Source organism: Calypte anna, chromosome 12, assembly GCF_003957555.1.
Source record: "Calypte anna isolate BGI_N300 chromosome 12, bCalAnn1_v1.p, whole genome shotgun sequence".
NCBI lineage: Eukaryota > Metazoa > Chordata > Aves > Apodiformes > Trochilidae > Calypte > Calypte anna.
This window is the reverse complement of record NC_044258.1, coordinates 1,125,946-1,150,950: the sequence shown is the minus strand read 5'-3', so window position 1 is coordinate 1,150,950 and position 25,005 is coordinate 1,125,946. Positions and strand designations below refer to the sequence as shown.

Here is a 25,005-nt window from a genome sequence, read left to right as displayed (position 1 = left end):
GAGAAGGTACCTGGAGGGCTCAGCATTCTGAAAATTCACTGCTGGGCAGTGCTGCCACAGGAGTGATATTCTGCAGGTTTCTCTGTGAGTTATCCCCACAGTGGATTCTTGCTTTTAATTCTTAAAATTGCTGTTCTGTTCTGTTCTGACTGAGAAAGATGAGCAATCTGTAGCCTTTTGTTTTCATTCATTTGGGTTTGCTCTGCATGGTGGGGGCACATCCATTTAGCCTTAATTGTTGCTTAAAGACATTTATTGGCTTATTGTGTGTCCTTGACTCATTCTTGTTACTCTTCTTGTATGTTCAAACAAACCAGGTAACAATATTTGTGTACCAAAAAGCAGAAAGGAGCCAGGGGAAGAGAGGTCCTGGGACTGCCAGGCTTCCTGTGCAGGCAATGGAAAGAGAAAGCCAACTTTGGAGAGCATTTCCACTGCACTGTGCTTAAGTCATCTGGACAGAAACATGAACAGTTTAACTAGAATAAAACTAGAACTTACTGGTTTGGTAAATGTTTGCTGTAATCTTTCCCTGAGCATCTGGTTTTGGCAACATTAGGAAAAGGGCAGTGGGCTACCTTTAACTGAGTCAATACTTCTGAAATGTATTTATACCCAAATACCTATCCTTTGTACACAGGAGCTAAAATGAAAAAGCTGGCTGCTTGCCTGTCTTGAGAGTAACTTGAAACTTTTCATTTCTGTTGTCTGAAGTCACATTAAATAGAAAATTCTCAAAGGAAAGTTCTCAAAGGAATGGCAATTCTCAAAGGAAAAGCTGATTTAGGTGTTTCAGTTACATGGCTAATACTGTAGATTAGCTATGTGTTTTTTCTTAGTTTTCTGGGGCAATTTTTGCTGAGTTAAGATGGGATTATCCACATCTCTACCTTTGTTGAAGGCTGAGTGACTAAAACATGATCAAAATGTAAAATTATATACTTGTCTGTCATTTGGAATTGTTGGTCTGTATTTTCAGTCCCAATGTTTGAAAGAGTGCTTTGTGTAAGGTTTCAGTTCTCCATCTTTTGGGATTAGTATTTTAAAATGATAATTAACTTTAATTGTGTCTTTAGTATTTATTCTGAAAAAAAAAATCAGGTTTTATTATGCTTGTAAAGGGCAATATTTAGATTATTCTGAGGGCAGCATGAAATCAGTGCTTTCTTCAGTTAAGCATTTATTTGTGTAAAAGAATGACAGGTAGCAAGTTGTCACTTGGCACCTATGGTTTATTAACCAGTGATTTTAGTTGAGGATTTTCTAGAGAGATCCCTGTTAAATTTTAAAAACATTTTTTTACTTTACCTTTTGGTCTTAAAGCAATAAATATTTTATTAAAAATAAAACAAACTATAGCAGAGGTACTCAGTGGATAACAGCTGGAAACTGGACCACAGTTTTGGTGGTATTGTAGACAACTGAATGGCAGAGTAGCTTTTCAGAGCATTGTATTGAATCTGTGATGCTTAGAAGACTGACTGCTGGTTAACAACAGGAGCTCTATAGGGCTGTATAGCCAACAGTCACTGGTGGGTTTGTTGTGTGAAAAAGCAGGAAAAAAATTAAAAAAAAAGCTTTTGCACACTCTCAGACCTGGAACTGGAGCACAGCCCTCCTGGTTCTGCAGCCAAGGCTCCATTCCCTGGTCGTGTGGCTGTCAGCCAGTAACTCTGGAGGTCCTTCTGGAACCCTGCCTTGGATTTGGCAAAAGTCTATTAAAGAGGGAGATGTAGTGAGTTTAGAATAAAACAAAAGAATGTGCTATTTCGCATAATGAATAACTGAATGGTGGAACTCACTGGAGGATGTGGGAGGCTGAGAGTATAAAGCATTTAAATTAATTACAGATGGGTCAGCTGTGGGCTGTTAAACACAAGACTCCACGTACAACCTCTGATTCCAGCTTGTTCCTGCTGGAGAATCCCCTGAAGAGAATTTCTGTTCAGCTTCTACTGCCACTTGTCCTGAGGTGTCCACCCTCCAGTGACTCTGTTATAAAATAAGGTGGATTATACCCCAGCTAGTCAGGACATGCTTATTTGTATAGAAAATACACTCTGGTGGTTGACTGCTAAAGATTGATAGTTTAACTGGTATCTTTAATCCTTTGATAGCAGTTATTCCTTATTTTCAGTGTCCTCTTAATGGATTGGTGGGGTAAGTTGTGCCAGAAATGGTATAGACAGGGAAAGACTTTACTCCTTGTTTAAGTACTGACATAATCTGATGAGAGATTACAAAAATTCTAGAAATGAGTGTGAGGAAACAACCAGATAATGTTAGTGGGATGCACTCTCAGCTCAGCATGGTATTTCCTTCTGCAGAACAGGCAGCATTACAGTAAGCATCAAACCCTAATGGTATTGCTCTGAAAGTCAGTAAGGTGATGCTTTCCAGAAAAACTCACCTGGAACAAAGATCACACAGCCCAGTGTGCTGTCTCCAGCAGTGGACCCAGGAGGATTCCTAGGGGAATATGAGGTGTCTGTGCCTTGAACTCTTTGGACATCCAGGCACTTTCAGCTGAATTGACTTCCTGAGGTCCATGGATGTTGAAGAATCCTCAGTGGATTTCTTTCCCATGTAGTTATGTCATCTCTTCAGAGACACTGTCACAGCCAGCTGTAGCTCCTGCTGGTTTGGTTAACTTAGTGGCACATTTTTAACTCTAATCTTTAGTAACTGGACTTTGTATCACCTCTTTTCTCAGTGACTTGTGATGAAACTGAACAGCAGAGAGATGGGTCATGGTTATTCCTTTACTCCTATTTGACCTTTCCTATCTTCTCATCAGTTATTCTTCCATCACTGACTTTCCTGAAGCACAGATGCTCAGTTGCTCATAGAGGTTTTGCTGACAAATTTTTCCCAAATGCTTCTGAAAATCAAAGCAGCCTTACATCCCCTTCAACCACAATTGGTAGCCACTTATGCGAGGTACTCTAGGTGGCCCTGCTCTGGCAGGGGGGGTTGGACTAGATGATCTTTTGAGGTCCCTTCCAACCCCTAGGATTCTATGATTCTATGATTCTACAAATTGAGGAGCAGCAATGTCTCCTGGGGAGGGTTTATCTTTTCTGCAGTTTCTGCTTTACCAGCAGCTTCTCACATGGTTCCAGTACCAAGTACAGCAGGAGCAGAGGGAACAGGCTCTGGAAACAGAGATGAATTCAGAACTGGTAATGCTATAGAAAACTGGTTTCTTCATTTCTGAACTGCAGCTGCCAGTGGCACAGTTCCAGCAGCTGGGCCAGGATCCAGTGCTGAGGTGTCCACCTGTGGCACTGTGCCAGCGTAGCTGGGAGCAGCAAATCTGTTCCTCACCTCTGGGCAAGGCAACACTGCAGACTTCTGCTGAATTTGCCTTTGGGCTTTCCTGCTCTTGGCAGTGGCTGGAGAAAGGCAATGATGTGGGTTTGGAAGCTCTGCTCCCTGCTTTCCATGAAGAGTCAGTAGAATCAGATCCCTCTTACAATCACTTGCTGACTGCAGTCACCAAGAAAAGAGGTGGTGTGGGCAGAAACTGGAGACCAGGAATGGTAGAAACCAGGGAAAAGATGCCTGAGGCTCAGTGCCATGCCCCCCAACACAGCTGGGGGAAGGCACTCATACAGGCTGATCTGAGAAAGTGTCAGTCCAGTGTTCACTGCACTGATTACCCCAAACAGTTCTGAAAGCTGGTGCTGCTACAGCAGAAAATGCAAGGAGAAAGAAATAATAAATGAAGAGCGCTTTTTAAGAGAGAGATTTCCATCCTGCCTGCTGTCTCCCTGTGCTCACAGTGCCTGTCAGTCCCTCCACACCCCACTGTCAGGAAGAAAGCAAAGTTGTTAGATCTCATTGCAGAGTGCAGCCAGGGGAAGAAAACACAGAGCACTGGTACACTGAACCAAAGCACTTTCCTGTATCCCTTGACACAAACTCTGCAGTCCAAGACAGTTTTTTTTTTAATCAAGAGTCTGAGATCTTGGTGTGCATATGCAAAGACCTTGGGTGTGCACTAAGCCTGGATCTCCTCCATCTACAGATCAATGGTAGCATCAGACTGCTTGACCAGACAGTGCAGTGACCTAAACAGGGAACCTCTCTCTTTGCATCAGTGTGTACAAGGCTGGAATCCCTGCACATGCTTATTTTCCATATTTACTAGAATTGTCCTAAGACCTAAGTCAGGAAAATCTTTTTGAAAGATCCATGAATCTCTGAAGGGAAAAAAAATACAATGAACAGAGACAAGCTTTTGTGAGATAAACTTTTAATTACTGTCAAGAAAATTTGTTTATGTTCCTGTGCTTTTTGTTTAGATGAGAATATATATCATAAATTTGATTATTCCAACCCAACTGAATAGTAAAGTCTTTATAATTTAAAGAATTCTTTCTATTTTACTCTGCATATGGTGTCCTCAAGCCCATAATTTGCCAAATGAAATGCTACATTAAAGTAGTAGAATAGATATATTAACTCTTCACATGTGTCTAACTGTAGCTTGATAAATATTTCTGCAAGCAAAAAAAAAAAAAAATAAAATCCAATAAGCAAGTCTTAACTGGACTTCTTGCTTTTGCAAATTCTAGTTCTACAAGCACTGGCAAGGTAGAATGTTGGCCCCTGGAAATCAATGGGAATTTTAAACAAAGTTTTGTGCCTCAATATTGCAGAAGCTTTTACCTATTTCAAATAAGCTGTAAAGTTTGGAAGCATTTAGCAGCAAAGTAGCACATTTGCTTTCTTCTGAGTTTCCTTTTTTGGACCCTGAAGGTAAGTTTTCCTTAAACAGAGGAATCTTCAGGTGGTAGTGTGTAGACATTAAAAGGTGTAAGGGGTGAAATGCAACTCAAGCAGAACCTTCAGGACTTGAGGTGCTCTGGGACCTTCAGTTCCCACAGGTCCCACAGGAAATCACTGGGGGCTCCTGGAGATCAGCATCTGTGCCACTTGATCCGAGGCATCCTTCTGCAGAACATCAGTGTGGTGCTTTTCATTCCCTGGATAAGCACCAGAGAGGAAGCAGCTCCTCTGGAGGGTCATTTATGCCACTGACTGATTGAGGAACTTTCCAGGAAGGGCCAAGCTGTCTCCTTTGGTGCAGGAGAACTCAGGAAGGAAAGTTCTTAATTTCAGTACCCTTTTTGACTTTAACCTAGGTGGCATTATAGCTCCATCATAAACACCAGTTGGGAGGGGCAGGACCCCCAGCTGGCAAATCAAAAACCCCTCAGTATAGAGAACTTCTCTGGAAAATAGTGGTTTTGATCTGCTGCCACATTTGATGGAGCAAAGGGTTTATTCTATAGGCAGAGGTTCTCTTTTCTTAACATTAGCTGCAGTCACTCTGGGAGGATCTTTCTGGACTCAATGCATCCAAAAACCTTTGGGTCAGCATTCTACAGCAGTAACTGCTTAAATATTATCACATACACAATGCACAACGTTTTACTTCTCAGTCAGCCTTGGCTGCAGTCAGGGTTTATGGATCATTTTAGCATTCAGCATTGGGTACTTCGAGAGTGTCTACACTGCAGAGATGGAAGAAAATCCCCTTGTAGCAAACTTAGTTTAGTGTGAGGTTTAGGCTCTTTCAATAAAAGATCATTTCAGGGTCAAATAATTCTCATGCTTCTATGACTGTGTTTTCTTCTTCTTCGAGCTCTAGGGTTTTTGGATACTTTGTTAAAAGTGCAGTTTCTGAAGTATTCCTAAGATTAAAAAGAAGCTTGAGAAGAATTTATTCTTAAAAAGAAATATTGAGAGGTATTACTTTTAAAGAAGTTACATTAAATAACATCTAACCTGATTGTATATAACTTAAGTATGCTTTCTTCTTCATTTCTGAATGAATAATTAATGATTCATAATCCCCAAACATGCCCCCTAAATGACCCAGTGATGTCTGGTATGTCAAAGACACTGAAAATAAACTATTGAAAAGGGAGAGAAAGGCAATGGCTTTTTTTTGGTGCTTTTTTTGTATCATGCCCAGAATGAGAAACCCCACACTTCTTCTATTCATTCTTTTATTTATTCACTTCTTCTATTTATTTTATTTTATTCTTTTATATATTGCCTCAAGCTTTACACAGTGCAAACATATGAGAAGGCAAAACCTCTCGTGCTCTTAAGGCAGGCTGTGTGGCACAGCTGGGAGACGTGAATGCTGCAGCAGGCAGTGAGTTTGCCTTTCCAGGGGCAGTGCTGAGGAACAGAGCTGGCAGCAGGAGCATCACCAGGCAGGGATGCAGCCCCTCCTGCTGCTCACAGCTCTGCCTGCATGTGGGATGCACTGCAAGAAAGGAGGCAGGGAAAAAACAGATGCTGCCCCCAAGAGATTTAATGATCATTTTGCTGCTTCAGAAAAGGTTTCCAGCTTGCCAGATTCCAGAATTCAAGCTACCAGTCCACTGAAGAAAATGTTCTTACCACTCAGACACAAGTTCCAGCTACTCTGTGTCTTTTTCTTTTTTCCCTCAGGAATTGTGGTCATCACAGGGACCTGAATGTTTTTATACAAGTAATATATCTTGAGTATTTCTGTGTGTCTTACACTGTCAGCCAGCTCCTTACTTTATGTTACAGGACTGAAGTAATGGAGAACTGGTATCTATTCAGGGGGAAATCCTGGATTATGAGATAACTGTCTATATTTTAGGCAACTGTAGCAGCTATTGGCTGTAAATGAAAACATACAAGTTTTATCATAAAGATAGGTTAGAGAATTCTTGGACTCATAACTAGTGTTGGCATATGGGATTTCTCCTTTGGGCAAAGCTGGAATGTTAGTATTGACTTTGGTAAAAATAGGCCTGGCCAAATAGCTGCTCTTTTATTAGGTTTTTTTCTTTCTTTCTAAATATGGGAAAAGGCCTTTGAAAATTATTCCTTGGGTTTTGTCTATCTGCAGAGAAGAAATCAAGGAAAACACAAGATAGGTTGATGCTATTAAATTAAAGTAAGTTCCTTAAGAAGGAAGATCAGAGAGCCATCTACTATTTCTTGGATGAGTGGGAGAAGAGAACTTACAGCCACTGAAATTCCAGTGGGATAGAGCAGCTCCAAAGGGTTTTGCCTTACCAGTGCTATGTTCCACACTTGGAATTGCTCTTTGGGATATAACTTTGTGGCAGACCAGCTCTCAGAACTTGGGAACCTGAAATGGTGCTTGTATGGCCATATATTCTCCTTCTGCATGCTATGGGCAACATTGCCCTTGGGCATTGCTGTTTGTGGGTAAGTTGGGGGAGTAAAGCCCAGAGGTTTGAGCATGATCTTACCTGCTCTGCCACTCCTGGAGTAGCCCAGGTCTCCTTCTGAGCCTGCAGGGTGTCCCTGTGGTGACAATGCCATGCAGAAACAACAGGCTTCCAGGAGTGCCACCTGAGCATTCAGTGTCCTGGAATTCAGAGCTCTGGAGGTGTCAGTGAGCAGTGGAGATGATACAGAGGTTAGACATGGGAGCAGGCAAACAAACATCCCATGCACCTGAGCCTGGTGCCTTTCAGAGGCTGGGTGGAGTGGGAGGTGAGATTCCTCTTTAAATAAATCAGTTCCCTGCTTAATGAAACACCAGGGTTATAGCTGGGAGTTGTCACCTTCTGTTGTTCCTGTAATGATTTTTGGATAACGTTTATTTCTTCTCTAATGAACACACCCCCCCTAACCTGTCTGAGTACTCCTGTAATGATCCAAACTGGGAAGTATAATAGTGCTGGCTGCTAGTTCTGGAACCACACCAAGACACTCAAGGTATCCTAAATTATAGGGTTAAGAAATTCAGGGAAATAAACCAGACTCACCAGATTATTTCAGTCATGAAATGCACTCAAGAGTGAGTGCAAGAGTTCTTCTCAGTCCCAGAAGGAAGCTCACTCAGTAAGCTGTGCTCCAGCACCTGACTTTCAACACTGGCTGGCCCCACAGAAACATACAACTCGTGTGCCTCCTGGCCTGAGGAAGCTCCTGTCCCGTTTGAACAGGGTGGTATTGGTTGAACAATCCTGCCTGGGAAAATTAGCATTTCAATAAGTGTAAAGTAATCGGAGCTATAGTGTTGGTCTCCAAAGGCAGCAATGAATAAACAAAACTTCAAGTATTTAGGTCCTTCTCCCCCTCAGCTCACCATTCTCCTGATGAATATAGGGTATTCATCCTGTCTGTAAGTAACATTAGCAGAAGGTAGGAGCCAGACTGCCTAGCAACCCACAGAAATCCCAAAGAGAGGTGGAAAGGAAGTGATTTTCATGTAATTATTCACTTCTACAAAAGCTGTTGTCAGGTAGACACTAGAAATATGGCTGTTTTATTATTCCCCTAACCTACTTTTAATCTTTTGAGAATCAGTACCATTAAAGAGAGGGAAAAAAGAGCTTAATTCAGCCATTTTCTGCCTGGCCGTTTAAGTTGTCTTTTCCTGCCCTAATGAAGGCTCTGCTTTCAGAAGCTGTGTTGTTTAAAAAACCCTGAGTAGTAAACTTTAGAAACAAACCCAGCCCTGTATCCAAAACTCAACGTTTTTTTGCTTTTTCCCCACAACACACAGTTCATATTTTGTTTTAGGCTTAGTTTACCATTTAATGACAGTGCCCATTGAGTTGAGAGTAACAAGACAATTTTTTTTTCCTTTTCCTCCCCCACTTTTTTTTTTTTTTTCCCCAAATTTTTTTTTTTTAATTTTCCCTCCAGAAGGCATTTGGAGATAGGGGGCAGGGGCCAAAGACCTTATTTATTTTAGGTAACACAGTTGGTGCCAGCATGCTTGGATCCAGCAGGTTTTTTTTTACTTTCCTGAACACCAGAACCCCAGCTTTGTCCTCAGCCACTGATTCCCTGGAGTTGACTGAGGCTTCATGGAGATCACTGAGGGGGTAGTTTACTACTATTGCCTCCATCTGGAGAAGCCTAGAGGAGTTGTTTTTCACTTGTAAAGCATCTTGCTAAACTCTTTGATGACAATCTGAACAAGCAATTGCCATCTTCGGGTAGCCTGGGGACAGGCACATTTTCAGTTAATAGATTTATAGCCTTATTTTTCTATGCCACAGATCTGCCTCAGGCTGAATAAATGCAGATGTGATAAATATAGACAATGAGTTTCATTTGAAGGAGTTTAATCACATATAGTATATCAAAAGTATGTGGAGCTACTATTGAAGGTCTATTTCTTGAGGCAGTTTGCTCAGATTTTCAGCATGGTTTATCATGAAGGTCATTATGTAAGTTCTCAGAAGCTTTAACCTGTGACATTAGGTACAGGAAGAGTCAGAAAATTCCTCTAGAATTGCACTGCAAATGTCTGGTTTGCTTCCTGCTTGTTCCAGGATTTCAGTTTCACGAGGGAAGCTGTGTTTTCCTAGTCAGCAAAAAGCTTTTCATGGTGACCCCTGGTATTAACTGACTGAATTTTGTGGGTTATCTTTTCTGTATCATTTCTAAATTGTTTATCTTTTTAGGATTAACTGTTGAAAAGCTAGGTAGAGCCTTTTTAAAATTCAACACATACCAAGAAAAGAAAATGAGTCTTCTTTGCTCTTTTACAGTTAACCAGGAGAAATTACAGAGTTGCAATAGAATTATTAATTATGAGGGGCAATTAAAGTGATGCCATTTATTGTTTCCTGTTTCATTTTCTGTGCAAGATTCATGGGAATAAGATAAGTTCTTAAAGTACTGCCAGTCAGAGAAAGAGCAGAGTGCATGCAAGGGGAGGGTTTATTCACTGTGAATGTCTGCATCCTCTAAGCATTTGGGTTGGTTTGGAGAGAAGAAGAGGATTTTGCCCTGAAACAGGGGTTTTCTGCAGTTCTGTAGCACAGATGTTCAGCTGAGTTTTGTGTTAGCTGCTGTCAAAGAATAAATTCAGTTGATTACAAGAGGGAATAGAGAATAAATGGAAGCTAATTAGTTTGCTTTTGATCAGAGACTTCAGTTGATGGCAGCGAGTTGCCCAGAGTAGAACCTTTTGCCCTCCCTGCAGAGAGATCTGAACACTGCTTGGTCCTGCTCAGCGTGGCCTCCAGGTGTAGCTGCTCCAGCCTCTTCTCCATCCATCTGACAAAGTGTTCCTTAGTGAAACTGAAAATATCCCCAGGGAATCTGTCTGTCTGTGTAACATTCTTCATATTCATTGGCAGGCCCAGAGCATAGGGAGAGTTAAAAAAAACCCCACACATAGACTTGTTGCTGTCTCCAGCCTTCAACAGCTACTTCTACTTAACCATCCTGGTGTTCCCTCCTGCTGTTGCTGCACCATGCCACAGGTGATAGTTTGTGATGTACCTGTTCAGAATGTTCATGATGAGAAAGGTAGGAAAAAAATCATTTAATTGGAATAAGATCAGAGGTAAAATGCTCAGTTTTCCACTGCTTACTTTGTTGTTTTTCTTACAAGATGCATTCAAAGATACATAAAAACCTAAACAGCAATTTAAGAAATGTTCTGGGAATACTTTTTGTAGTTGCACATTGCTCTACTCTGGCACACTTAAATCAACACAATAATTCTTAAGTTTCCTATTTCCTAATGACTTCAGAAGTTCATCTTAGTGATATTTTGTCATTGACTTAAGACACATGGGATCTAAGACTGGAAAAATAGTCTTGTAATTAAAAAATGGTCAAAAAAGTATTTAAAAAAAAAATAATCACTGCCTAGAAAACTTCATGGCTTGTGGTCCTTTCCTGTGGCAGGACAGCAAGCATGTGCTCCCTGTTCTTAATATCAAAATTATTATTTTGAGTAGGAGAGTTCAGTGGCCCTGGAGTCCTGTTGTTTGGTACAGCCCAGCAGTTCCCATCGAGAGCCTCTGCCTGGGCAGGATTTGTGCATCAGGCTGCAGGGAACACATCCCATGAGGAATTCCTACACTGGGTTCAGTTTCACAGAGCTGAGTTACTGGTGTTTGTGTCCTGTGCACAGTCACAGCTCTTCCCATCAGTGTGAAAGAAAGGTTCCAGTCTGACCTTGAGACAAGGTCAGGATACCCTGCTAGCATCTGCCCATCATCTGATTGTCCTCTGACTGTATGAGCAGGCTCACAACACGAGCTCCTGCTGTGCTTCTAGGGGGTTACAGCAGAAAGGTTTCAATTCCAGCTCCTCTGCAGTCAGATCTGGTGGCTACAAACTGAGAGCAGCTTTTAAGGACCACCTGGTGGGAAAGCAAGACCCAGGCTGCCTGAAAGGACAGGGTGAAATAGGGACCTTGGCTTTTTCCCCAAGTCATTAGGAGCCGTAGCTTTTGTGGTTTGCTCATCAGATATTTGGGGGTTTTCTACAATTCCATGTCAGAAATCAGCTCTGTTCCTCCCCCCCCGTGCAGCAGAGCTTGGAGCTGTAGTTGTCATTGCCAAAGGCAGCCCCTTCAACATTAATTCAGGTGGGAGGAGGAGAGGAAGGAAGCCTGTGTTAGGGCCATGGCAGGCAGAGTCCTTTAAAATGGGCAAAGCTTCTATTAGTGCTCAAATTAAACAGGTTTTTAATTCCGTCCTGCCTAACAGGGATACTCTGCTCCTTCCAGATTATCATTTCTTACAGCCCTGCCACGTATGATAATGTATCAGAATGAAAATGTACAGTACTTTTTCCCAAAAGATGAAGCCAAGATCTTTATTCTGGCCACCACATGAGTTCCCTAAGTGAATTTTAGTCTCTGCTGTCCGTATTCTCTCTCTTTTTTTTTTTTTTCTTTTTTTTCTTTTTCCCTACACTGCACATAGATTTTGGGGTTTATTTTTTCCTGAGCTTGGTTCAGTCCTCCTGTTCTGGCCACCTCGATTCTCTTTACAGTCCCTGGGCTGACTCCCAGGTGCCTGGGTTGCAGCCTTGGAAGTGCCAAACCCTGCAGTCCAGCACAGGTAGAGATGTTCTGCAGCTGACAGGATTTCTTGATGTTTTCCACACACTCCCCACATACTGGAGGAGACACTGCCATGTGGACTTTAAACCTGCCTGGTGGCTAGGACTTAAACTCCAGTAATGCTCCTGTTTCAGTCTATTTGGCAACAGATTCTTTCACTCAGGCATCCTTGCTGTTACAAAAGTTCCATGCTTTTACCTTGAAATTTCACTTATTATATCCTGACAGGCAAAGGCTTTCTTTTTAAAATTCTTGTTTGAAACCAAAGGCAAACTGCTTTTTAAAATAAAAGCACTGCTGAGATTCACAAAAGGAGCCATGAATAATTTATATTAAAAGAAAGCTCTAAAGTGATTGCTCATTCTCTGATAACAAAATGGGAAATAAATGACTATGGACATTTGGAACATGATGTTGCAGAGTGAGTGCAGCATTTAACTGGCCTGCAAGATCTCCCAGATTCTCAGAGTGCTTCATTATGGAATGGTCATGAAGCAGTCTGTAGTTAAGGATGCTTTGAACTTTGCATCTGAAGTGAGTGTTCAGTCTCACTGTTAAGAATGAAAAAAAAAAAAAGGGAAAAGCATATTTATGCTTTTTACTACACCACTGGGATGCACATTTCAGCTGAAATTAATTCCCTTTCTTTCAATAGAAATACAGAAGCAAACTTAAGTGTGTGGATACAATTATTATCAGCCCTTAGGTGTTTATCATTTCTAACAAATCTGCAGACTTGGGGAAAGGTCATGCAAGGATAAACTAAATAGTCAGTGGTAGAATCCTCACAGTGCTTGATTGTTCTAGTTATGTGTGAAGAAACATGGATGTTGCAGTTCTTTTAGGTCAGCCATTACAATCAAAACTGGATATTCTATTCTGAACCACTGATATGGTATCATTAAAAAAAAAAATCTGAGAAGGCTGCAAAAAGAGAAACCTGTGTGTGTTTATATGCACCAGCCTCTGGGACCTAAAGCCTACATGCAAGTCCAGATGAGCATCAAGAACCCTCAGCTTCTGCCTGGACATCCTGGTTGTTGCTGGGAGTTGAGAGGGGAGTGGTGCTGGGAGGGAATCCTGACAGCTCTCCTGCCATGGGCAGCTCTGGGCAGCAGGGAGCCTTACTTTGTGTAGTCTGATTCATTCCCAGTGCCTGGCTTTGGGTGTGATCAGGCACAAACCTCACCAGCTCGAGTGTGCCTGCCCTTTACAGCTTTTCATAGGATCATAGAACTGGCTGGGTTGGAAGGGACCTCAGAGATCATCAAGTCCAACCCTTGATCCACTCCTGCTGCAGTTCCCAGCCCATGGCACTCAGTGCCACATCCAGGCTCTTTGGAAAGATCTCCAGACACGGAGAATCCACTACTTCCCTGGGCAGCCCATTCCAATGCCTGATCACCCTCTCCAGAAAGAAATTCTTTCTCATCTCCAACCTAAACCTCCCCTGGCACAACTTGAGACCTTTTGTGCCCTCTTGTCTTGCTGAGAGTTGCCTGGGAAAAGAGCCCAACCCCCCCCTGGCTCCAACCTCCTTTCAGGGAGTTGTAGAGAGTGATGAGGTCTCCCCTGAGCCTCCTCTTCTCCAGCCTCAACACCCCCAGCTCCCTCAGCCCTTCCTCACAGGAATTCTGCTGGATCCCTTCACAGCCTCCTTGCTCTTCTCTGGACCTGCTCCAGCACCTCAATCTCCTTCCTGAGCTGAGGGGCCCAGAACTGGACACAGGACTCAAGCTGTGGCCGGGGGGGTTTAAATTCCATGGTATCTTTCAGGCCCATAAATGCTCTTTTTTCCCGAATGCCCAATGACCACAGCAGTATTGTTACACAGTTGCTGTCATCTGTTGACTTCAAGGACCAAAAAATCCCCTTTCCTGAGCAGCAGGTGTGTGAGCCAGCAGTGAGAAGGCTGCTGGCAGGGTGTGCAGGGGGTACCCAGCTGAGCAGGGGGGGACAGACAGTGAGGACTCAGAAGAGGAAGGGTTGAGGTGACTTTAATGCACTGGGCCATTTCTAAAAAAATCAGTTTTTCTTGTTTGCTTTTACCATTTTTACCATGACTGAGCAACAGACTGAACAATTAAACCATAAATTGAGATTTTTCTCTCAAGAGTTTGTCTCCCTCACCCACGGATTTGATCCTCACAGGCAGGGGCAGTGAAGGCTGATCAGCTCCTGTCCTCCTCCAGGGCCCTGGCACTGATGTGTGGGAGATCTGGCTGTGGGTTTGAATATGTCATCTGTCAGGAACATAATTTCCAAGTATTACATTTTTAATAAAACCCTCCTACTTAAAATGTCCTCATTGTGCATTTCAGGCATCTTGCATTTTTCCTCTAGACTAACAGGCAGAGACATGCACAACAAGACAGAATGGTGACATCTCATTAATAGCTTCCTAGCTGAGGTGTAAGATGAAGCTTTTCAGGTGACAATGTAATACTTTTTTTTTTTTAAAGCTACCTATCTTCTTGGAGGATCAGAGTGAAAATAACTGCTTAATTTTCTCATGTTTCCCCAGACATGAAACAATTTTGCACCTTTGGAGTTACATTCAGCTGTTTGTAGTGACTCTAAAAGCTTGTGCAAGTGCCAGTTAAATTCAGTTTAGCATGGGAGAAGTTTCTTGCTGTCAGGAGAGGATTCCAGAACAGCTGCATGGAAGTGTTTGCTTTGCTTTAAGAGCAGTGAAGGGCCTCTGGAATGAAGTATGGCCCTCAAGGATGAACAGTGTGGATGATATGTGGAAATGGTGTGGACTGAAGGTGGCAAAGGCTCCCTCCTGAGAGGGGCTGCTGCAGGAATCTCTTTTTAAATATTTCCCAGGGAATATCTGGGTTTCCCTCTGCAGACCTCTGTGGGAAGCTGTGAGTTTGAGTAACTTGTGCTCTGCAGCAGTTTGGAGCTTGCTGGGCCTGAATAAAAATCACAAACCCTACCTGGGGCTGTCACCAGGTGTGCTGCAGTCCTTGTAGGGCAAGACTAAGAGAAGGCAGCAGTGATTCTTTTCATGTCTCCCCAGCTGTTCAAACTGTCTATTTATCTTTTATATTTATATTATAGTTCTGTACTGTACAGAAAGTAAAGGTAAGGCACAAAGTTAGAGAAAAACCTGGAATCATAGAATGATTTGGGTTGGAAGGGACCTTAAAAACCATTAAGATTCAATCCCCCTGCATGGGCAGGGACACCTCCCACTAGAGCAGGTTGTTGAGATGGTTTATTGATAATCTAATGATAGTCCTTCAGGTCAGCAATGTTCATTTTTCTGCCATGCATTACTGAAGTCATAAGCATCAACATGTAACAGGCTTTCCCCACTGTCTCTGCTTTATTCGGGTACAGCATCAACTAAGCTGATTTCAGGAGAGTTCTGCAGTATTTTGCTTTCTCCTTTTCATGCCTTGCTTGGCCCTGTCACTGTGTACTGGAATTGTTCAGGCCTCCATCATCACAGCTTGCTCACCCTTTCCAAGTGACTTCTTTCTGCCCTGTCCATGGGCTTCCTAAGCCTGTTGGTTTTTTCCAGTGTATGGCATGATCCCTGATGTAAGGAGACACACAGGGAGACTGAAACCAGAGGCTGTCAGTCATTTGGGGATCTTCAATGTGTATTTGGTAGACATGGCTTTTGATGCTGTGGTTTTCTGATGTGTTCCACTTTGGTTGCAACAGTGAATGCTCACTGATTTTATACTTCCCTTTGAACACCCATTAAATGAGGACTGCCCAGTGAAATCAGCATCTGAGAAAGGGGTGGTTGAAGTGATTTATGGATATAACCTCACACAGAAGCTTTAGAGCAAAGAGATGAAAAGAGTCTCATTCTCCAGAACAGTATTCTGTTGTCTTCACTACAGCACATCCCTCTTCTTCATTCTTTATCCTTCTTCATCCATTACATTTGCTACTATCATGGCAACAAAAGAGACAGAGGCTCCTTTGGACAACAGGATCCTCTGTTTGACCACCTCAATTCATCTCCCTGGGCAGGAGGATGAACAGACATGTGAATTCAGACTGTGTCCTAGACCTGCACACAAGAAGGCCAAATGGAGATTACCCAGGCAGACTGCAGAGCTGGGCATTGCTGCTGAGAGCTGGACTTTCCAAACCAGCACTTCCCATTTGTTTGTCCTGTTCTGGGGAATTGTGTTTGTACCAGCAGAGGGCAGGTACCAGCAAGACCCAGCACAGACTCCTCCAGTTTGCCCATTCTGTCACTCAGGCAGAGCTGGGCCTGGCTATGGCTACAATGTGGGCACAAGAATGTAAGTACAGTAGATATAAAGAATCTGTCCTCCAGAACCTGCATTTTTAAAATGTTAAGATATAGCAAGGGTTTTGTGGTTTAATTTTAAACTCATTTTGGCGTGCTAACATTTTAAATATGAGAACTTAGTTCCATCTTTTCAAGCAGGGGCTAATAGAAGGCTATGAAACAGTCTCAATCCCTGAATTTATGAATGCTGAGTGCTGAACTGACTCATTAACCAAAAGATTTTCAAGGTACAAAGTTGATAAAGTATGATCAGGATGTTCTGTGGTACAGATCCTTTCTTCTGGAATTGACTCATGCCAGAAACACATCAAGCCCTGTCTCATTTCAGAAAAAATGTACAAATGTACTCCTTTTGTCCCAGCCTCTCACCACCTCCTGGCTCCAGAACCTTGGTTTGCAGCTGACTGGTAGCATTTTCTTTGTCCTTCAGCTTTACATTGTTCTGCAGAACAGTGCTACATTCATTCCACCTACTTGAACACTGTTACACCTTCTGGTCTAAGCCAGAGATTGCAGATTCAGCACTTTTGGAATTAATTTCTCATGCTTTTCATTGCCATAAACCAGATGGATGACACCTGGATTTGAGCAGTAGCTGCAAGAGCCCATCCGTACCCAAGGGAAGTTTTAATGAGAACTTCCCCTGAGGTACAGTCTAAGACTGGGTGTGACTTAAGACTAACAGATGATTTGTGTACCACAGCAAAGTACCAGCCCTGCAGGAGGACAGCAGCCTAATGCTAACACCAGTTGGTCACTGCCTGTTGGGGCAAAAACATGAAGAACTGCTCTCTGTAAGATCAGCTGCGTGGCTTTAAGGTGCTGACACGTCCAGGCTAATGGCAAAATGCAACAGTTAGTTGGTCTCTCCTGTTTTTCCAGCTACCTAAAGTCTGTCTGCTGTTTCAGAATTTCCCTCTTTGCCACTTCCCTGATCAGTTGTAGCTGTTCCACAGACCTGAACCTGAAACAATAGTGGTCACTGCAAACGAAACTTCACTGGTTCTGGGAGTACACAGCCCAACAGAAGCTCCACTGATTCTGGTTTTCCATTCAGTAAATGCAGTGACTTCCTCCTTCCAGTTGGGACATTCTGATGGAATTTCCAGCTTGCTGGCACACAGTGCAACACAAACACAGGGCTCCTCAGTCTGATTTCACTTCCATAGCATCCCTGAACATTTGCTTGCAGAACATGTTTCTCCTGAAGTGTTTGCCACTTTTAAGTTGAATCACTGTCAGATGTCATGGCCTTTAGAGGAGACCTGTTTTCTTTGAAGTAAATAATATCACTTATGGCCAGAATTCTATCTGTTTTTCTAAGTTAGGTGCATGGAACCTCCAGAGGGATGTGCTCTCTGCTTCTCAAGCAGCTCTGGGGCTCTCACATGAGAGTACAATTCTTCTTTGCCCTCATTTCCACTAGGACTTGCTGTCCAAGGAATAATGGGAGTTCTGTGGAGCTGGCATATGCCAACAGGAAAGGCTATTGCTCATCTGAGTGCCATACAATGCACTGCAGCTCAACAATGGGCAGAGTGGGATGGAAGGAAGCAGCAGATTCTGCATGCACTGATCCAGTTTCCTACCTTTTGTTTGTGCTTCAGCAGACTCTGCATTTTCAGCTGACCTGTGCTGCTTACAGCTTTTGGGAGCTTCCAGTCCTGTTAAAGAGCCTGCCTGTCAGCAGGATTGCTTTGTGCAGTTTTTTTCCTTACCAAGTGCTGAAACTTTGAGATGTAACCAGCTGAATCTTACTTGGTATGACAGCAATGAAACCATTTAAGCCACTGATGCAAATCAAATGTGATCTTAATGTTATTCCTAAACAGAAACACTCTCAACAGCTCCCGAGCCTAAGGTCTCACTTGATCATATGTAGAATAAATACATCTTCATATATTTATGAGTATTTGATTACTATTATTAGTACCAATCACAAAATCATTACCTGCATTACCTCTTTCCTGTCTCAGAGTAGCTAATGGCTACACAGCTATTGCCTCTGGTTATCAGTCAGTGGTCTTTTACTTCTCTGAAAAGCACTTTGGTTGCTCTGCTCTAAGAAAAAACCTTACAGAGCTCATTTCACCCAGGAAACCAGGAGTCAGGATTTATTGGATTGGAAATAACAGTGCAGCTCTGTAGATGTGAGCTCTTCACGTTGCTCTCATGGCAAAACCAGGAGTTAAAAGAGGAGGTTCATCTCCAGTAACAACACGCCCAGGCTCTGTAGTCAACTGAAATTAACTTTTTTGTTGGATTATCTTTGAAGGGAAAAAAATCTGCACGTTACCTTAATGTGCTGAGGTTGCTTTTGAGGAGAGTAATCTCAGGTCATGCTTCTTTCTTTTTCCTTTCTCTGATTTGCATCACTCTAGGATATAAATGTTACCATCATGATTTTATAATGCTACTTACGTGTTGAGCTTTGTGTAACTTTTATCTGTGAACTGCACAGTGACCAGAACAACCATGTCCTTGTCCCTAACTGAGGCCTTTAAGTGTTGTCTACTGATCTCCTTAGAACAGATTGAGCCTGTGAAGACCACTTGAGTTCCATCTGGTTTACACCACTGAGAAGAAAAGAGCAATTTAACTCACTACATTATTTTTTTTTCACCTTGTGACTTACAAAAGGTTTTGCCAGCCACTACTACCCTATAGAGATGCCTCTGCAAGGCTGCAGGTGATTCCTTCCTGACCTGTGTTAAGCACTCCTCCTTTTTTGTCTCCAGGTGTGGGTGGATGCTGGCACACAGATATTTTTCTCTTATGCAATCTGCTTGGGGTGCCTGACAGCTCTGGGAAGTTACAACAACTACAATAACAACTGCTACAGGTAATCATTTTCTGTGCCTTGTTTTTATATTTAGTTTCAGTGAAGTGTCCCTATACTGAGCTTCACTCAGAAGTTCTCCCCTACTCCTTTAGCTGCAGTGTTTTGTACAACAGAGGTCTGTAATGTTTCTTACCATTATTTCAGAGAAACTTTTATCCCAAATTTTTTTTCATCCCTTTTGATCATTCCTGACACTGGCAGAGCCACAGGACACTCAGCACACACAGCTGTGCCTGCATGGGTAACAGACAGAATTCCATGGACATACAATAACACATCTAGGCAACATTAGATTGCACAATGTGTAGCTGCCTTAAAAAAAGTCTGTGCAAAAATTGTTATTAAAACTCACCTGAGCTTGCTCTATGTTTTGAATGTCACTTTTTTCCTTAGCTTACTGCCTCCTAGCATTTCACTGCTTATCTTCAGAGAAATCAGTGAGGAGATTGCTGATGACCTCAGTAGGTTTTAATCATTTCTGAATCAATGTCCAAAGGATGACTCACACAAAATCCTCACCCCATTTTACTGGCATGGGAAGGAATAGAAACACTACTTTTTTTCCTGTGGCATCAGGAGTTATTGAATTAGTTGTGCTATTATTCCACAGCCTTTAACACAAGGCAGTAAATGACAGTTTGATTGTACTGACTCCATTATGATCTCCAGACAGAGAATTACAATTTTGTTTCCTATGAAGAAAATAATAGAGCCCGAAACCAAAAATAATCCCAAACACACCATCCCCCAAGCCCTGAAAGTGCAAGTATTTAAATTCTAAATTACAGTTTTACTTGGAGAGTTCAAGAGACAGTTTGAGGCAATACCTCCTTTCAGTGTCTTAGCAACAATTTGCTCTTCTGTCAGAGAAACACCAAAGAGCAGGACCCTCCAGGCAGAGAGGGAACAGGGATACTGGAAACCACAGAGAGATGAATGTGCCCACCAGCTGAATGTCTGCAAATCTACCCAGCAGCAGTTAAGGGCATTTTGCCATCTAAACATGCACAGTAACTCAGCAGCAACTGAAGTTGTATGAAGTAGTATAAGAACCCTACAATCTTCAGTGCTGATGGATGTTGTTTGCAGAATACCAACAAAGCTGCCCCCACAGAGGGTCATGAATGCTCCTAACAGAGCAGTGGGTAATAAAAGCTTTCCCTAAATGGCATAAATGATGCTTTAACATCTCCTTTTCTCTTGTGTTTAATTGTATTTTTATTTCTTTCCATTTGCATCCCATATAGAAACTATTCTCTCACTGCCCCAAGGACTGCAGTAATCTTTTCCTTATGGTTTTGTAACTCATTACAAAAAGCAGGAGTTTTGACGTGTGATCTTACCTTATGTAATTTTCCTTCTTCTCCTCTGACCTGAGCAGGGTGGCTGCTGAAAACCAGCAGCAGCTCTCTTTTAAAGCAAGATGCTGCAGCACAATACATTTTACTGAACCCACGCTTCACAGTTCCTCCTAGAAAATGTTTTCACAAAATGCCTGAATTTTATTCTGTCCTGAGTCTGATTCTTAAAAAGTCTGAGGAAACACACAGGACAGAAGCCAACTGTAGACAGCAGCTGAGTTAAAAGGGGTTGTTAACTGAGTAAAACATAAAGCAGCTGTGCAGTGGAAATCAGGATTAAATCTGTGCTCTAACTAGCACTTAAAAACATTTAAATGAGACATAGATTTGCCTCTTGCAATCCCACAGTGCATTGTCTGAGTCTAACATCTACTTCCACCCCTTCTGCATTCTGTTCTACTTTTTTTTTTTTTTTTTCCCCTAAGGGGCATTTGCAGTGGAAAATAATGACAAAGCATTTTAGAGAGAAATGGACAAATGTAAACTCTGTGGGGGGTGTTCATATGAGTGACCTGATGTAAGCCATTAACACTGTACATGGATTGCAAACAAGCCACTTGGCATGTTCCAGAGCAAGTGAATCTCTCTTGTCCTCACTTACCTTTCATTGTAATACAGTAGTAGAGATCCTCCCTGGATTTGCAGCAGTTTCTATCAAAAGCAACTCTTACAAAAAAGATGACAGTCACAGCAGTCCCATCAGCACACAATGTTGTCCCCACATAAATAAAACTGTGCTGGTGTTTTCTTTAATTTTTAGCAAGCCAAGAGTTCCTAACCATTCCGACCTTTTTAAGGGATGGATAAGCTTCAGACAAGCTCAGCAGCCAGAAGAGGAAAATGTTCTTGTTCCTGCTGCATGTGCTCTGTGTTTTCAGCACTGCTCCTGCTCCCTGGGGGCAGCTCCTGCACCTCAGCAGGACAAGTTTTATGTCTGAGCCCCATGGACAAATCAGGGGCAGCTGCTGTAGTGTTGTCACATGCTGCCAACAAATGGACAAAACTCAAAGATGTGACCTTCAGCAAGCATCTAATCTAAGAGGAAAAGAGGAATGGGAACTGGTCTTGAGGGGACCCAGGAAGGGCAAGGAAGTAGCCAGAGAGATGCAGAAGACTCTGTGGGCTCTTCTTCTAATTGGAGAAGCTCCTTGAGGAAGTTGGAATCAATTCTCAGCAGCATTCTGCCTGTCAGGCAGGGAGAGGAGAAGGGATGCATGTGCTGAATTATTGAGGTGATTGGCAAGACATTCATTTGGAAGAATGTGAAGTTTTCCTTCTTTTTGAAATCCATTTGGACTTGGTCAGGCTCTGATGCCTTCCTACCCAGGATTCTTATAAAAAATTGATGAACAATGAGATAAACTTCATGCTCTCCTTCCAATGGTTCTTGGGTGCTTGTCTTTTAAAATTCATTGGTTTCACTATCAATGGATCCTCTTCTGGTTTGTTTTCTGCAGCAGAAAAAAAGACTGAGCTGCAGGTTACACACTTCTGTCTAAGGGAAGAATCCAGATGGAGTTGAGGGATTAGTGAAATGCCTGCAAAAAGGCTGGAAATTAAAAATGGAGGTTGTTTTTTTATCAGGAAACACTGCTGGGTGCTCAGAGAACCCAATGTTCAGTCTTTCTGTGACTAGAGAAGAAAATGATGGAGCTGTGGCTGTGTGCTGTCACAAGAGTTGGTACCTCATGAACAGGAGATGCTGAAAATCCCCTCAGGTTCACTTCTGCCCATTTCCTTGGACCCAGTAACTAGGTTACACCTGGGTTTTGAGTCTTCCTGTGAGGGGAAAAATGTCTGTGCTCCTCTTGTTCTCACACAAATTTATATGGAACTGTCCAATTGAAACCTCTTGGGCCCTGCTCTAGGAACTTCCCTCAAGAAGCCCTGCAGGGGCTCTGAAGTTGCTCAGGCAGCAATGTCTCTCCACCTCAAGCCTTTTTCTCTTGGTTAAAAACTTGTTTTACAACTTTCTCTTTGGTTAAAGCTCTCAAATATCCTTTGCCACACCATTCACCAGGAAAAAAACCCCAAACCATGTTGTTTGGACTGTGTTTGAATCCTGGAATTATCTGAACTAGATCTTACCTGCAGAAAACAGTTCCAAATGGAGGGAGGCATCATGAGTGGTGAGGAGGCAGATCCATCACATTTCAGTAGTGTCTCTTTTTTCCCCAAGGAGGATTAACAAATACATCTTTCTGACATCTCTTAGGGTTTCATCACACTCAGTGGTGAACTCACCAGCTTCTTAGTGAGCTAAGCTGAGGTGAGTCTCTCTGCATAGCAACTTCAGTGCTGAAAGACACTGAGCAGAGTGGTGAGGAGGATGAGCTGTTTCTTTGGTTTATCTCTCTGCAAAGCACAAAGAACTCCATGCTCCTGGTTGCTTTTCTTTTAGATTGCTATTTTGCTTTTATATTCTATAAAACCAGCCTGACTATGCACAAGTACAGAAAGCAATGCAATATGCAAAGCAAATAAATTACAGGTTAGAATTCTCACCATTTTTAGGAAGTATTTTAAAGGACTTACATAGTCAGGGGACTCATGAGTCAGTGTTAGAGAGAGTCCATGCACAAAAGAAGGGTGAATGTCACTGGACTGAGCCTTGGTCTACAAAGAGGTGTATTCATTCTTTTTGATTTCTGGCCTGATTTTTGCAGTTTATAGGTGATGTGCCAGAGAGACATTTTTTACTATGAAATTATTCTGAAAACATTGAAAACCTTCTCAGTGAGTCAAACAGGAAGAGCTTTGAGCAGATGTGGGAGGCAGCACAGAGCTTACAGGTGAAGGAATGAGATGCTGGAACTGGTCACCTCACTGTCAGTTGAGTAAACTGATGAGATAGTTACAGGATAAAAACAAGAATGGAAACAAGTGACAGGACAGAGAGATTACCAAAGAAGTTTAGCTGGAATACATGCCAGGAGTTAAAAAATATGAACTGTCTCTGATCCTCAACATGGGAATCATTACTGCAGCTGTGAATTCAGAACAGGTTATACCTTACAGGCTCATTTCTTCCCTCAGAGAGCTTGCACAAAGATTTGCTTCACAGCTGTAGTAGGATGGGCAAAAAGCAGACTGAGGTGTAGGCTTACCAGAGCTACAGGCTTGCCTCAGGTTCCAGTGGTTTAGAATCCTAATTCACTGTCAGGCACCCAGGTTAGATTATTACTTTCTCAAGTACCCAGCTGTCTCTTGTAGCAAACAGTCTGAAAAGACTGTCACAATCAATCATTCCTACCTCATCATCTGTCAAGCCTGAAGTGCTCTTGGGAAGCAGGATGAACAATGCTATTTCACTGAGCTCTGGGGAAAGAACACCTTTCTGCAAGAGCACTTTCCCTGGTTTTGCAGGGATTTACTATGGTGACATCTCCAGCCTGGGAACAGAACTGTTTCTTCCCCTTGGCCCTGTAATTGCTGTTGTCTGACATGCAGGACACAGAGGTCTGAGACAGTGTCCCTGCAGTGTCTTTGCCTCCTTGTTAGGCACGTTTTTAGGCACATGCAGACTTATGTATCATCTTTCTAATTTTCACAGCTCCTTAAAAGAAGTTTATAAACCAAAGTGTAGTTGTATTTTGCATGGATGTATATTGCCAATGTATTATAACTGGAACAGAACTACCAAAGATCTGAACCTAGATTTTTTTTTCCCCCAGGTAACAATTTGCTACCAGTTTTATACAGTTTATAAATTAATTCATGTCTTCAGGAATACATTATTGCAACCACTGTAGAAAAGTTCTCCAGTAGCTCTTAACACCATTCTTACGGTATTTTTACCTGTCTTTTAAAGATTCTACCAAGTAACAGTGAGTAAGTTTGCAGTTCAAGCTGTTAAAACATGGACAAGGGTATTACAGAGTTATCTTCCAGGCTGTGCTTCTGCCTGAGTGATTCCTCTGGGGCACAGAGTCAGTGTAGGGCTTACACTTGGTGAGCAACTTCATGTCCAGCCCTGCAGCTCGGGGCCCTGTTAGTCCTGTGGCTTAGGCTATGAAAGCAACTCAGGCTCCGGAGATCAACTGCAGTGTTTTCTATTTATATTTTCAGAGACTGCATCATGCTCTGCTGCTTGAACAGTGGCACAAGCTTTGTTGCTGGTTTTGCTATCTTTTCAGTTCTTGGATTTATGGCTTATGAACAAGGCGTGCCCATTGCAGAAGTTGCAGAATCAGGTGAGTTCCAAAAATTAACAAAATTGCTCAAAAGTGCCCAGAGTTTGCTGTCAGAAGATTTAATCTGTGCCATGTCTCCTGGATAAGTTGATTGTTTTGAAGATAGTTTTATAAAACTCCTCTTAAAAACCTGTTACCTGACTCATTAAAGGAACTGCTCTAGGAAGACTTCCTCTCTGTTTTAAACATTTCTGTGTGAAAAATATAAATATTACTGTGCACAGCTCCACATCCAGAAAGTCAAGGAGCTATTGTAACACAAACTTACAAACTGAGATCTATTGCTCAGTTATGCCCCTGCAGTCTTATGTCCTCATGAATAAAGCACTTAGTTTTCTTTGAATGAGACAGATGAAATCCACACAAAGATTTGTTAAAAAAGAAAAAAAGAAAATGAAGATACAGCTTAAAGTCATGAGAAACCAGCTGTTTAGGAGAAACCTTTGGAAGTCCTCTGGAGTCTTGCTTAC

The 25,005-nt window shown here is 42.3% G+C and overlaps 1 protein-coding gene across 1 annotated transcript in view; it reads left to right on the top strand.

Annotated features, from left to right (window-relative positions):
• The window catches only part of SLC6A11 (solute carrier family 6 member 11), an 89,615-nt gene that overhangs the window by 54,939 nt on the left and 9,671 nt on the right, over positions 1-25,005 (top strand). Inside the window, exons 7-8 of the mRNA XM_008506208.2 lie at positions 18,878-18,981; positions 24,411-24,535. Coding sequence (XP_008504430.1) covers positions 18,878-18,981; positions 24,411-24,535 — 229 coding nt within the window. The remainder of the gene's footprint in view (positions 1-18,877; positions 18,982-24,410; positions 24,536-25,005) is intronic.